Below are 13,643 nucleotides of genomic sequence, written 5' to 3' on the forward strand. Positions count from 1 at the left end.
GTGTGTAGGCTACTGTTAAAACAAAAATAAAGTAATATTGGGTTATTTTCACTCTTTCCTTGTTGGCATTACTTGGAATGTGGAATCACATCCCCTAAATATAATTTTGTTAAGTGAACAAAAATCTTATTCTTTGACATGAAGACTGAAAAGATGTGCTGTGGTCTCTTGAGGTTTGTTACAGTGGCAGTAATGGATGTTGTGGTAGTAACCATGTGAAAGTGTATTGGTGCAGTTAGGCTTAAAACAACAAGACGGAAGGCAAACCCTAAAGTGCCTTCATTTGTTTTCCTCTTCAGGTACTACCTATGCTTGCAGTTGAGGGACGACATCCTGTCCGGCCGTCTGCCCTGTTCTTTTGTTACGCACGCCCTCTTGGGCTCCTACACTGTTCAGGCTGAACTGGGCGACTACGAACCTGAGGAACACGGGCCGGACTATGTCGCTGACTTTCGCTTTGCCCCGAATCAGACGCGGGAGCTGGAGGAAAGGGTGATGGAGTTGCATCGTAACTATAGGTCGGCACATATATTCACCTAATTGCCTAATTGTACCAGATTCATTGATGCCTCATTTGTGATTATCCCACCGTAGAGGAATGAGTCCAGCAGAAGCAGAAGTGAGTTTTCTAGAAAATGCAAAGAAGCTCTCGATGTATGGGGTGGACCTACATCACGCTAAGGTAAGAGACAAACCATAAGGACTGCTACCTACACAGTAGCATGTCGTAGCTGCATACACAGATTTTTTCCATACACTGTTGCCTTTGCTGGTTAGGATTCCGAAGGAATTGACATCATGCTTGGCGTGAGCGCCAACGGTCTGCTCATTTACCGAGACCGTCTAAGGATCAACAGATTTGCTTGGCCAAAGATCCTCAAGATCTCCTACAAGAGGAGCAACTTCTACATCAAGATTCGTCCTGGAGAGGTAGATACAAAATGACTTGTGGATGTCTTTTTCCAGTTATTGTACCCACCCAGTGAGGGTTGCTCATGATAGTAAATATAGTATGGCAAATCCACAGGTAGAGTCACATAGTTTGACTCCACAATTTCATTTAATGGTTTCACCATTGGCAGCACGGTGTTTAGTGGTTAACACATCTGTATCACAGTTGTTCCCGTGCTTGCGTGGGGGCAGAGTACTTTCTATCTTCCTAGTGAATTTTCTTTCTTCTATATACTTATATCAGTGGGTGTTTACTTGGACGGTCAGGCTTCTGTTTTCCAAAGGACGACTGTCAATTGGGATGCTGCTATTGCTAATAACCTATTGATTGGACAGATGAGACTTCTGTTCACATCACTGAACACCTGATGCGCTGGGTGTTTATTTTTAGGTTGTCTGGGATTGTACCGTACGTGTCACCAAAGAAAACATGTCTGAGTGGAAAGAAAAGATATTGATTCTTCCATTGCTCCGGAGTAAACACAGCTGACCCTCACAATATCCCTTCGTCTTTCCCTGCACTCGCTCCTCTCACCCTTCCTTTCTTTTTTTCACCCTCCATCATCCATCACTCCTTCTCCCTCACGGCTCAGTATGAACAGTTTGAGAGCACCATTGGCTTCAAGTTGCCCAACCATCGGGCCTCGAAGCGCCTGTGGAAGGTTTGCATTGAGCACCACACTTTCTTCAGGTAGGACCTATTCTGCGCTGTTGCATGGCAGACAGTACAAACACTAGGGATGGGCCAGATCATTGATTAATAAATCGTTAAGAATCCTGCTGACTGTGTGGAATTGATTGTTGATTGTGTCTTGAAGCAAATGAGGCAAAACAAAGTGCACCTTGGTTATACCAAGCAGAGGTGCTGTTGATTCAGTGTCAAACCAAACCTTAGTTGTTGCCTCTATTTTTTAACGGGTGCTGATTGGTTCATGTATTTTTTTTGATTGGCTCTAATCAAGACAAATCTTGGCAGTATGGATTAGGGAGCTCATTTTATCCTCGGAAATCCAGGACTAAATGACATACTTTCACTTCTTTAATCCCTCCTTATTTTTAGCATAATCCATGAACCGTTTTTGCAGGTTGGTATCTCCAGAGCCACCTCCAAAGGGCTTCCTGGTGATCGGCTCCAAGTTCCGCTACAGTGGGCGAACTCAAGCCCAAACCAGACAGGCCAGTGCTTTGATTGACAGGCCTGCTCCTCTCTTTGACCGCTCTGTTAGCAAGAGGTACCTGCTGTCCCGAAGTATTGATGGGGGTAAGAACTCAAATTACTCCTCAATCTGTGTATCCATGTCTTTTGTGGTATTCGGAAGGGGGGAACCTATCTTGGCAAGGCTTTATCCTGACCCTTAAAAATGGTTAAAAAGTTGTAGACTACTCTGCATGTAATTGTGGCACTGGCGGTTTTGACGGTGCACCCATCACCTAAGTTGACTGCATCTTTATACAAGGTAAACTGCACTACTTTATTACAGTACAGTGCAGTACAGTACAGTACTACCTAGTGTTCTTTCACTTACAATGTTGGAAATTACACCAATGAGAAATGTGATTTGTTGTTATAAAGTTTACAACTTTTAATCAGAATTGATCAAATAGACGGACTGAATTGCTCAGAATCCATTTCCTGGTCACATCATGTTTGCTCAACAGTCTTCACAGGACTCAATGCCAGTTAGACCACACTTGTCACAGAACTGTCAGAGATGTAACACCCTTAACTCCTCAGTCTTTTCTTTCACAGAATATCTACAGCATGAATACCTTCCAATCAAGATTCATTGTATGCCACATTGATTTTTGTAAAGTGTGCCTATGCGGACTATTACAGCTAAACACTGCATTTTCCCTCCACTGGCACCAAACCAGCTTCAGCCTTAGGTAACAGTATGGACCAGTTGTCTCAGCGAAGCTCGAGTGAACGAACACAGTTCATGTCCAGAGAGGACCTGGACCAAGAAGGCAGCCTGGACCTAGATCATGATCACTACCACTATCCAGACCAGGACCAAGACCAGGATCATGACACTGACCAGGACTTAGAGTTGCACCAAGACCCAGAGCACATTCGTGGCACAGGCATCTCAACATGCAGCAAAACTTTGGAGCTCAAGGTATGTATGGGTCAAGAGGAAATGCTAGCACTTGTTTCTCACGCATTAATGAATGACTGCTGATCTAAACAGATTTTGTTCGATACAATATTCAGGAGTCTTTTACTGAGCCACATACGTGACTTTAACAATCATCTAAAATGACTAAATCCAGCCGACCATTTATCCTCTTCAGTTTCCTTTGCATTGGACACTGCTATTCACCATCTCTATTTTGCCAATCGTTTCACCAAATCTCATATTTTTTTTTTTAAAGCTAGGTATTTAAGAGACCCCTCACTTGCTTCTTGATTTCCCTTTATTTTTAAGCACGTCTTGAAGTTTTCTCTCGTCTCAGTGCTCTAATATCATCATCGTCCCTTTCCGCTAACCACCCCCTTTTCTCTTCTCTGACCTTTTTCGCCCCCCGGCTTGTCTTGTCCTGCAGGCTGAGGAAGCAACCTCGCCTGTAGACTCGAAACCAGAGGTATTTTGGCTACTTGTGTGTGCGTGTGATTGTGGTTGTTGTTGGTCTAGTACCACACCTTGTTTCTGCACCCTGTGTTCTTTTATGATTGTTTTTCCTTGAAAGGAATGTTATTTCTATTTAGCCGGCGATTTTGCAGAATTCCAATGGTGATAATACACCGTGACACCATTTGTTGTTATCAGATGAATGGACAGAAAATGAAGAAGAAAAACCTGCCGGAAAATGGATTTTGTTCAATTCCAATGCTGTCTGTAAATATCTCACTTAAAGTAATGCTGAACAGGTGGTTATGTTTTTTTTTCTTTTTTTTCTTAAGACAAACACCAACCAGAAAATAATTAGTGCTCAGAAGTTCCACCTTCATGACCAATATTAAAATTGGTAGCATAATAGGCTTTAATAGTCATCAAAAGGGAGTTTGTATTCCAAAGAAGTTTTTAAAAATAAGATGAGCTTTAATATAGAAGTGCAACAATTAGCTGTCATCAACAATTTAGGACTTAACACAATACACATGAATCAATAGTCTTATTTACCAATAACAATACCTTGTTTAATTTTAAATTGAAAATAAATAAATTTCAACCTCCCAACAGTAAATATTTGTTTGCGTGGGTGTGCGTGTGTGTGTGTGTGGGGGTGTGCTTGTGCGTGTGTGTGTGTGTGTGTGTGTGTGTGTGTGTGTGTGTGGGGGGGGGGGTGTGTTTGTACACAGTCAATTTGATATTATGTCCTGTTTTTCAATAAAGGGAAGGGAATCAAAGTACTTAAAAAAATGAGATTCATTGATTAATTGTGAAAGTAGTTGACAGATTAATTGATTATTAAAATAAGTCAAATATAAAAAGTTAGCTGCACTGTCATATGATGCACAAATGTTGGGGGAAAAATACTATAATGATTCAAATAAAATGTATTGCACATGACAGCGTTTTAAAACTGAAGAAACAGTTCTGAAAGAATGAATGAATGAAAATGTACTTAAAATTGTAATACTACTGATATGCACTTATGCAGTGATTCTTTCACAGACGCCACTGCTGAAAATCACTGCTTAAGAGAACTGCTGTACACATCCACTTATATAAAGGGGCTGCTTTTTTTTTTTTTTTTTTTTTTAAATATTATTACCGGCATTATTATTATTAGCATTCATTCCAAACAGATGGTTTTCAAGAACTGTTGATTAGCAAGTGTTTTATTTCCCCCCCCAGTTGACTAATCTCTTGACACGCCACTCTCCAACAGCCAAGCATTAAAAATATTTGATCATGTACATGCATTTTTAATTGGAACCCTCTACACAGGTTCCACTTATTTAAAAGGCCTTATTCACTCAGCCACACAGGTATAATCATTTATTATGCGGTCTTTAGGGAAGTTAGTCCTTGCTGCTCATGTTTTGTCTGGAAATTGGTACATAAATGTTCAATTGGCCAATGTTGAATAGGTTTGTTTGATGACAGTGAGAGTGTTTGCCTGCTTGTCTTCCTTTTTTTTTTGGGCTAAGCTTTTACATCTTTGCATGAAAATTAACCAAACTAATGAAATAAAATCACACCATCCTCTGCTTTGCTTGAAACGCCTCATCTCACTTGGCTCGCTCCCCCACTTGGACAAGGATCTGGCCGCGGCTCGGCCCAAGCAGGAGGTATTTGCATATCTCGTCCACTCACTTATTGTCCTGCAAGAACACAACATCAGCAATGTGTATTTTTACTTCAGTGTGCCACATTCATAAAGACATGCCACGTTTCAATGTGTCAAACAGCTTATTTTGCCGTTGCTACTGACTCTTACTTTGAACTTCTGGTACCCCAAGAAGCTGAAAAATCATGTTTTTAATTGTAGTGGGGCATAGAGAGGAACTTGAAACCATTAAAGGCCATTATATATCGCCATTGTCTGGGACTGAACTCCATCTTCCAAAATGGTGATGTTCACTCCTACAGAGTGGCGTCTCTCAGAGACTTCTCCTTTGGGAGTAGAAAAATTGGAGCGGCCTGCCAACAGTCCTGACCTCAACCCAAGTGAACACTTGCGGGATTGGCTTGTCCATGTTAGTTTGTGCTCGAATGACCAACACAACCACAATGGCTGACATGCGGTGACTCTCGGTTGAGGAGCGGAATGCTATCCCAAAACAGTGTGACACCAGGCTGGTGACCATCTTGAGGATCTGGTACATTACATTACAGGCTGTTGTGGCTGTGTATGATTCATGTTCATTGAAAGAATGCCTTGTAAAACTGATAATATCTCATGTTATAATGTTGCAAAATGTTACTGATGAGAATTCAATTATGCAATCTAGCAAAAAACAGTCAACCGCAACAAAATAAGATGACATTGGCAGTGATAATGTGTGCCATATTACAGACACAATGCACATGCTTAGCTGTGATGTTCATCCCACAAATGCACGTTTCCTAAAAGTGAGGCATTGTTTAAAAGAGACTTCCTAATAGTGTAACATTATTATCAGGAAGCATTTTTACAACTGTCCCACAGAGAAACACATTTTTCTAAACATTTTGTTGACTGCTTAAACTGTAGGTTTGTTAATACAATGATGAGAGATTATAAACAACGTCAAATGAGACCTACATAATCAAGCATGAGAACGATATATTGCATCAAGCGGTACTTTAACTTTTACTAAGAACGAGATCCTTTTTTTTTTTTTTTTTTTTTTTAAGATGGCATTTCTGGAGAGTATCTCTTTGGTGTTTGTAACTCAGCCTTACAACTTCCACTGTGTCAGCAGCAGTTCTTGGACAAGCCAGAAGATGTTATTCAGAAGCACCAGGCAAGCATTAATGAGCTGAAGAGGGCCTTGAGGCAGCCCAATAGCAAGATGACCCAGAGAGAGAAACGTGCTTGCTCTGCTACACCTCCCGGAGGAACCCCAGAGCGGAAAACAGTAAGAATATGATTTGATTTCCCGGTAATGATGTCCATATTTTCCCTTTGTCTGATCTGTTTGGCTTGCCAAGGTGTCTGGGAATGTTTTGTGCAGCCACTCCAAATTTTACTTACTGAGACTGAAAAAACAAATGAGAAAAACAGATGACGTGATTTGCATTTGCCCTTGATTTATCTTGAAAAATCCCCTTTAGTGTTTTGTAGGATAACATTAGAGTGTTCCGCTAGGCTAACTGTTTACTCTATGTCAACATAGGCAACTGGTGAAGGCAATTTGATTGACAAGCAGGATGCTAATGGACACGTGCTGGATTGTGACTCTAATGTGGCTAGAGACATGTTGACGGTCACACCTTGGGCTGAGGAAAATGGGGGAACGTGGAACTCTCCAACTGAGATGTCGCCTAAAAGTCACTTAAGAGCAATGGGACTCATAGTTAGAAGCCCCCTTGATGCCCCTTTGGCCACTAACAATGGCCATGATTCTGTATTAACGAGGAGTTACATTCATGAAAATGGCTTCAGTTCCCCAAAGGCAAAACAAAGGAATGGAGCACAGAGCAGAGATATTAAGCTTTGTCAATATGAGCAGAAGATACCTCAAGGGCTAACAAAGAACTTTGCTTCCTCCTCGGAGATGCAGGATTCGGGCTCAAAGGGAAAAGGGGCCAAGGCGTTGAGAGACGAACAGAAAATTGACGGCCTGAGTTCTGAGGATGTGCTGAAAGATTTCAGCAAAACTTTAAAATCTGAACATGCTGAAGTCACCAAAGTCGTTCCTCTCAAGCCACAGAGATCAAAAAAATCTTTGAGTAAAGACACCATAGTTGGTGTGAACCCTCTTAACCAGTCCGCATGGGCTGTCGTCGGGGATGCAGAAATGACACGTTCAGAAGGCGAATCCGGTGAGAAAACAAGGAGAGTGGAGGATAATGACAGGCTGCACTCTGCCACAGATAGAGTCAGTGATAACTCGGCAGTGAGAAAATACAACAGCGGCGCTGGACCACTGCATCAACAACATCAGCACGACTTGAGAGAATTAAGGGATGCAGCAAGTCCAATTCCAAGAAGTGTCGAGAAATCCGAAGATGCTCAAAATGACACAGAGAGACTCCTGACTAGGTTACCGACAGTTCCCCCGCGAACACTTCCTCTGAAAAAGCAGTGGTCCCGAGACCGCCACAGCAACACTGACTGCAGCCACATCCACTACAGAAGCAACCAAGACACCACCAAGAGGAAGCAAGCGGTAAAGCACCAAAACCTGTCTGTCCATCACGGGGAAGTAAAACATTGCATGAGCTTGACGCCGTGACATGCAAATCTTGTGTTTGCCATCTCAGAAGTAAACCAAAATCACACGCTCATCCTTTACAACTCATGTGACTGAGAAAGCAAAAGCCATTGATCGACTTAATTCTTGTTCACGGTCCAGCGAGCTTTTTGCTTTCCTTTTTTTCCCTCTGCAAAGCTTGACATCTGCTTGGTCATTTCAGAACGTCACCGACCGAAAGGTCCTCCTTTATCCTTCCAACATCCTCACATGACAAAGATGGCTGCTGTTGCAAGGAGCGCAAGGCCTTTTCCGACCATTCCTTCGTCGAATTCGTAAATGGCCAAGAAAGGCTGTGGAACTAAATGTCCTGCCTTGGCACCTCTGTAGCAACACTAGACAACCGAACCACATCAATTAGACACAGTCAGAGGCTGCAGAGCTGCCAAAACTTTCTGGGTTTAGGCATTCATACATCCCATTTCCAATGAATACCTTTCCCTGAATATGGTTATAAAAAAGAAAAAAAAAAGAAAAAAAAAGAGGAACGGTTCAGTGCATGGCATAACAGTTCATTTTGAAATGAAATACAGCATGCTCCAGACTAAAGCTTCAGTCAGGAATTATCTTGTTTGTTTCCAAGCCTGAGTAAGAAACCCCAATTGACTATGGCAAACGTTTTAAAATGTCATAACTAATGTTTGAACTCATTTTTCTAATGAAATCCCATTACTGTATTGAGGCATTACTAGGTAGAATGTTCTGAATGAATTTTAGGATTTGATTCATTATTAGCTGGCTAATAATTTCTGCTTGTACTTTGTTTATTTTTCTGTAGGAGACGCCTCCAACGCCTGCCATCCTTGAGGAACCGCTCAGTGATTCCTCTGTAAGTAGTCATTGAGCATCATACTGGATAGTATTTTTATGTTACCTTGAAATTCTATTCAGTCTCTCCAAAGAACATTTCAATTAAATTTTGAATATTTTTTAATGTAATTTAAGATACCATTATAGATTTGATGATCGAGAAGATTTAGTAACATTTTGTGGCGCTGATGTATGTTGTCACACCATCTCATTATTTAATATTCTCACACAAGCACAAAATGAAATCAAACATGTAAAACAAAACGCTACTCTTTGATGACAACTTACAAGCTAGTTAGCAGTTAGTAGCTAATGGAACAAGCTAATGCAGAGTCATATCGAGTCAACCGCAATGGAATAAGAGTGGAAAGCTAACATAAAGTTAACAACATAAAACTGGTAACAGTGCTAAACCTTGCTTAACTCATTCACTCCCAGCCATTTTCACAGAAGCAATCCCATTCGCTCCCGGCTGTTTTACTGAATTTTGACTGATTTTGCAAGGCCCACAGAATATTGTGTACAATTGCTATGAAAGCATGGAACCTATCAAAAGAAAGATCAAAGTCTCTTCTTTTATCAGGAAAAATGTTTCTACCTCTTTCCGTTTTGCAGCAATAGCATTAGAAGAGAGCTAAGTTTCATCAATTTTCACAAATCTATTTAAAATTCTAAGTAATTTTGCTTTTTTTCAACATGGCACTGGTTGATCTCCTTTGCTCTGCTGCCCCCTGCTGGCCGTTTGTGTAATAACTACCATTTCTGCAACCGTTCTTTGCAGTTGAGAGGCTGCATCAAAGCCTTCTGTATGCTTTAGCAAAAAAACGTATAAATACGTCTTTGGGACACTAAAAACATAAAAAAACGTATTTACACGTTATTGGGAGCAAATGAGTTAAGGGAACCAACAGTCACGGATGGTGATCTTATGAGACTGGCTGTGTCCAAATGTGCACCCTACTTCCTATATAGTGCCCTACTGGGGTGTCACTCCATTTTGTAGGGGTGTCCGAATGTCCAGGGAGCAAAAATGTAGGGGACTCAAAATTACCCACAATGCACTCTGAAAAGTAGTGTTCGATGTTCACTCAACAGCGTTGATACAGACCACAATGCATTACGAGTATGATTAAAAAACATGGCGCGAGCGTCAGCACAAGTGCAAAAATCATCCATCCAGCCAACCATTTTCTTGATCGCTTATTCCTCACAAGGGTCGCTGGAGCCTATCTCAGCTGGCTATGGGCAGTAGGCGAGGTACATCCTGGACTGGTTGCCAGCCAATCGCAGTAAAATATGTACTACATAATTAATTCATTTTAGTTTAAAATATGTACAACAAAGGAAATAAAGTACAGTTTTAAAACATTTTCATTCACAATACATAGTGAGAACTGAGGTCTCAGGTTCGAGGCTGGGCTCCGGCCTTCCTGGGTGGAGTTTGCATGTTCTCCCTGTGCCCGCGTGGGTCTTCTCCGGGTACTCCGGTCTCCTCCCACATTCCAAAGACATGCATGGCAGGTTAATTGGGTGCTCCGAATTGTCCCTAGGTGTGCTTGTGAGTGTGGATGGTTGTTCGTCTCTGTGTGCCCTGTGATTGCCTGGCAACCAGTCCAGGGTGTCCCCCGCCTACTGCCCAGAGCCAGCTGAGATATGCGCCAGCAGCCCCCGCGACCCTTGTGAGGAATAAGCGGTCAAGAAAATGGATGGATGGATGGATGGATGGATGGATGAATACATAGTTGGAGATTTATGCGCTGGTGCGTCATGACGGGTACGGTGGTCACGTGATATGTGACTAGGAGAAAGTAGTGAGCTGGCTGTCCGAATCATCAAACAGAATCAGAGCACTATATATTAAGCCACTATATAGTGAATGTAGTGAATGAGTGGTTAGGGAATAAGGGTGGACATTCGCACACAAACACTGAAACGTTCGCTAATATTGGACAAAGTGCAATATTTGAGTTTTTTTCTGATCCCTAAGCCCTCTGAGGGGCGAACATTTGCAATGTTAGCAATGTTGATTTCATGTCAGCGTTTGCCCAAGGTCGCAATGTCGCAACCAAGAGTCGGCAAACTCGGTCCTCGAGGGCCGGAGTCCTACAGATTTTGGATGTTTCCCAGCTGATTCATATGATAAGCTCATCAGTGAAGCCTGTTAACGATCCTCACCTGTGTTCGAGGAGGGATACATCTAAAACCTGCAGGACTCCGGCCCTCGAGGATCGAGTTTCCCTACCCCTGCTCTAAACAACATCATTAATGTTTTTGCTTCCAACAAAAATAAGGTCGTAACGTTTCCTAAATGTTCTCTAAACAGTTTCAATGTTTTTTTGCAAGAAAAAAAAAATCTAAACTGTTTAGAGAACCATTAAAACTATTTAAAGAATGTTTAGGAAATGCTGTGACCTGGAACAAACCCTGAATGAAATCAATATTCGTTAGCGTCACAAATGTTCGGCCCTTAGTGGGATACGGGCTTAAGTTCAGGTATACTTCATACTGGGCTAGTGAGTTTTTCATACCTCCATCACTGGCCAATGCATGACATAACGAATACCCTCTCTGTAGCGGGAGCCATGGGAGAGACGTCTGGGGTCAGTGTCCGAGGACGATCAAGACCACGAGATCTCGTACTTAAAGGAAACCCACCTGGGCATCGAGCGCAAATGTTCCAGCATCACAGTCAGCTCCACTTCCAGCCTGGAGGCCGAGGTCGACTTCACCGTCCTCACGGACCTGCACACGGGCATGGAGGAGTTCTCCCGGGGCATGTCCGAGCTGGGCGACCGGGATCTGTCGCCCGATGGGGGGCTGCGCTTCGGGATCGACTTCCTCCAGCAGCAAGGCCCCTCGGAGCCATCGCCTCCTTTGGTGCCTCCCCCTCCAGTGTCCAGAGCAGTGAGCAGCAGTCCTCCAGCTAAGCACGTCCAAGCCGAAGAAGTTCGGACGGAAGCCAAACGGCCCGATGTGCAGGTACATCACGCATGTTCGTTTCTTTCTTTCAGATCAGCCTGTTAAAAACAAATAGAAAAATGTTTTATTAAGGTGATATTTGCATAGAATGAAGTGTCAATAATGAGTGCTTGTGTTTATTCTCCTCCCAAGCCTGTAGTGCCTAAAAAGCCCAAGCGATCGGTACCGGTGTCATCATCAGTGGACAGGGAGCAATCATACAGGGAAGCCAGTCGGGTCCCTAGCGCCACGCCTCTGAGTCGGGAAGCCAGTGATGTCATCGGCACAGTGAGAAAGACAGACGTCCGGACGGAGACCCAACCCAATGGTTCAGAGGTCACCACGACCATAGTGGAATTCACAGATCAGGTCAGTTGGGACTGGCTAGTCATGGTTTTTCATGAGTCCCTAATCCTTCTTACCCTTTAGGATTCCATTAAAAAAATAAAATAAAATTGTACCTAGAGAATCCCAAAGCAAGCATGGGAAGAACGCGCAAACTCCATATAGGAAGGCGGAGCTGAGATTTATAGTGATTTATAGATTTATAGATGTGAAAAGCACCAGCTCATTGTGCCCTAATCACTTCATGTCATAATAAATACAGGAGCAGTCTATCAAGTCATGGGAAAACACACAAAGGGGAATATTATTACTATTTATTAGCCTTCTCAACAGAAAATGGTAGGAGTGATGTTACTGTGCGGTGTTGTGATGTTCTGGAAGTCTGTAGATTTGAGTAAGTTTAAGTCCTCATGTGGGTCTTGAACGGAAACTTGTTGTTGCAGGATCACGGTATGACCGGCCTGAGTGAGGTCTCGTACTCCACAAGACAGAGCGTGTCCCCTGTGAGTATGAACAGCAGAACATCACCAACTTTACAATTAGTTTAAAACTACCTTCTAGAATCTTTCGCCAAATACTTGCACAGGACAACACGTTATACTATTCAGTTAAATCTATTAGAAGAGCTATAAACGCTACATTGTTAATTGATCACTAAAAAAACAAAAGACTGAACCTTTTCTTCACTATTGATGATGATAAAGTTGCATTTTGGGACCTACTTGTTTGGTTTAACAACTTTTACAAATACATATTCAGTATCAAACACATACATATGTAAATATCATAAATGGAGGTGCAATGAAGTACCAGTAGTCGCACGGGTTGGGGGTGGTGTGCTCATTCTCTTGTCTCCACCATCTTCACATCCCTGGTTTGAAACCCAAGTTTTAAACCACAACCTTATTTTGAAATCATACTTTAAAATGTAACCCCATTTTAAAACCCTACTTACAAACCCAAACCTTAGTTTGAAACCCTAATTTGAAACACTAGCCTTATTTTGAAACTACAACCATAGCTTGAAACCCGTCTTTGAAACGCAAAACGTGTTTGGAAACCCCATTTGAGACCATAACCCTATTTTGAAACACCAACTAAAGCTTGAAACCGTACTTTCCTAGTTTGACTAGTTTGAAATCCTAATTTGAATCCCTAACTATAGTTTGAAACCCTAATTAGAAATGTATAGTTTGAAATCTTACATTGTAACATATAACCCTAGTTTAAAACCTTACTTTGAAACTCTAACCGTAGTTTAAAACCGTAACCCTAGTTTAAAGCCCTAACCCTTCTTGTACTTTAAAGCACGACTTTGAATCCCCAACGCTAGTTTAAAAACCTAATTTGATACCCTAACCATACTATGAAACCCTAACTGTGGTTTAAAACCCTGCTTTGAAACCCTTTGTGGGTGCGGTGAATGGGGTTTTCCAAATGCTCCTTCCATATGCCCATAAATATACAGTTGAGGTGCCCTCCAGTGGTGGATGTCTGAGGCCACCGCTCCATTGGCCCCACCTTCTGCACACCCTTGAGCTGGATACGTTAAAGTATAAAGAGGACCTTACAGAAAAGTGACTTTTTTTTGTGCTTTTGTATAAACATTTTGGAATCTTAAAAGTGTTTTCCCACCTGCCAAGTATGAAATTACTCACCCAAGTAGAATACATGTTTTGTGAGCTACTTAAGGCAGGAAATGTGTCTTTCAGTGAGCTGTTCAGATTTT

The 13,643-nt window shown here is 42.1% G+C and overlaps 1 protein-coding gene across 9 annotated transcripts in view; it reads left to right on the forward strand.

Moving 5' to 3' along the window:
- LOC144014601 (band 4.1-like protein 1) overlaps positions 1 to 13,643 on the forward strand; it is a 43,497-nt gene that overhangs the window by 26,588 nt on the left and 3,266 nt on the right. For 3 of the 9 annotated variants that reach the window (XM_077514672.1, XM_077514673.1, XM_077514671.1), the window contains 14 exons: positions 300 to 518; positions 595 to 682; positions 778 to 930; positions 1,545 to 1,642; positions 2,037 to 2,212; positions 2,827 to 3,071; positions 3,499 to 3,537; positions 5,162 to 5,191; positions 6,305 to 6,463; positions 6,722 to 7,717; positions 8,580 to 8,630; positions 11,186 to 11,590; positions 11,723 to 11,938; positions 12,358 to 12,417. In XM_077514672.1, coding sequence (XP_077370798.1) covers positions 300 to 518; positions 595 to 682; positions 778 to 930; positions 1,545 to 1,642; positions 2,037 to 2,212; positions 2,827 to 3,071; positions 3,499 to 3,537; positions 5,162 to 5,191; positions 6,305 to 6,463; positions 6,722 to 7,717; positions 8,580 to 8,630; positions 11,186 to 11,590; positions 11,723 to 11,938; positions 12,358 to 12,417 — 2,935 coding nt within the window. The remainder of the gene's footprint in view (positions 1 to 299; positions 519 to 594; positions 683 to 777; positions 931 to 1,544; positions 1,643 to 2,036; positions 2,213 to 2,826; positions 3,072 to 3,498; positions 3,538 to 5,161; positions 5,192 to 6,304; positions 6,464 to 6,721; positions 7,718 to 8,579; positions 8,631 to 11,185; positions 11,591 to 11,722; positions 11,939 to 12,357; positions 12,418 to 13,643) is intronic. The other 6 variants (XM_077514675.1, XM_077514676.1, XM_077514677.1 and 3 more) reach the window with 6 other exon arrangements.

This window comes from Festucalex cinctus, chromosome 2 (genome assembly GCF_051991245.1).
Source record: "Festucalex cinctus isolate MCC-2025b chromosome 2, RoL_Fcin_1.0, whole genome shotgun sequence".
Taxonomy (NCBI): domain Eukaryota; kingdom Metazoa; phylum Chordata; class Actinopteri; order Syngnathiformes; family Syngnathidae; genus Festucalex; species Festucalex cinctus.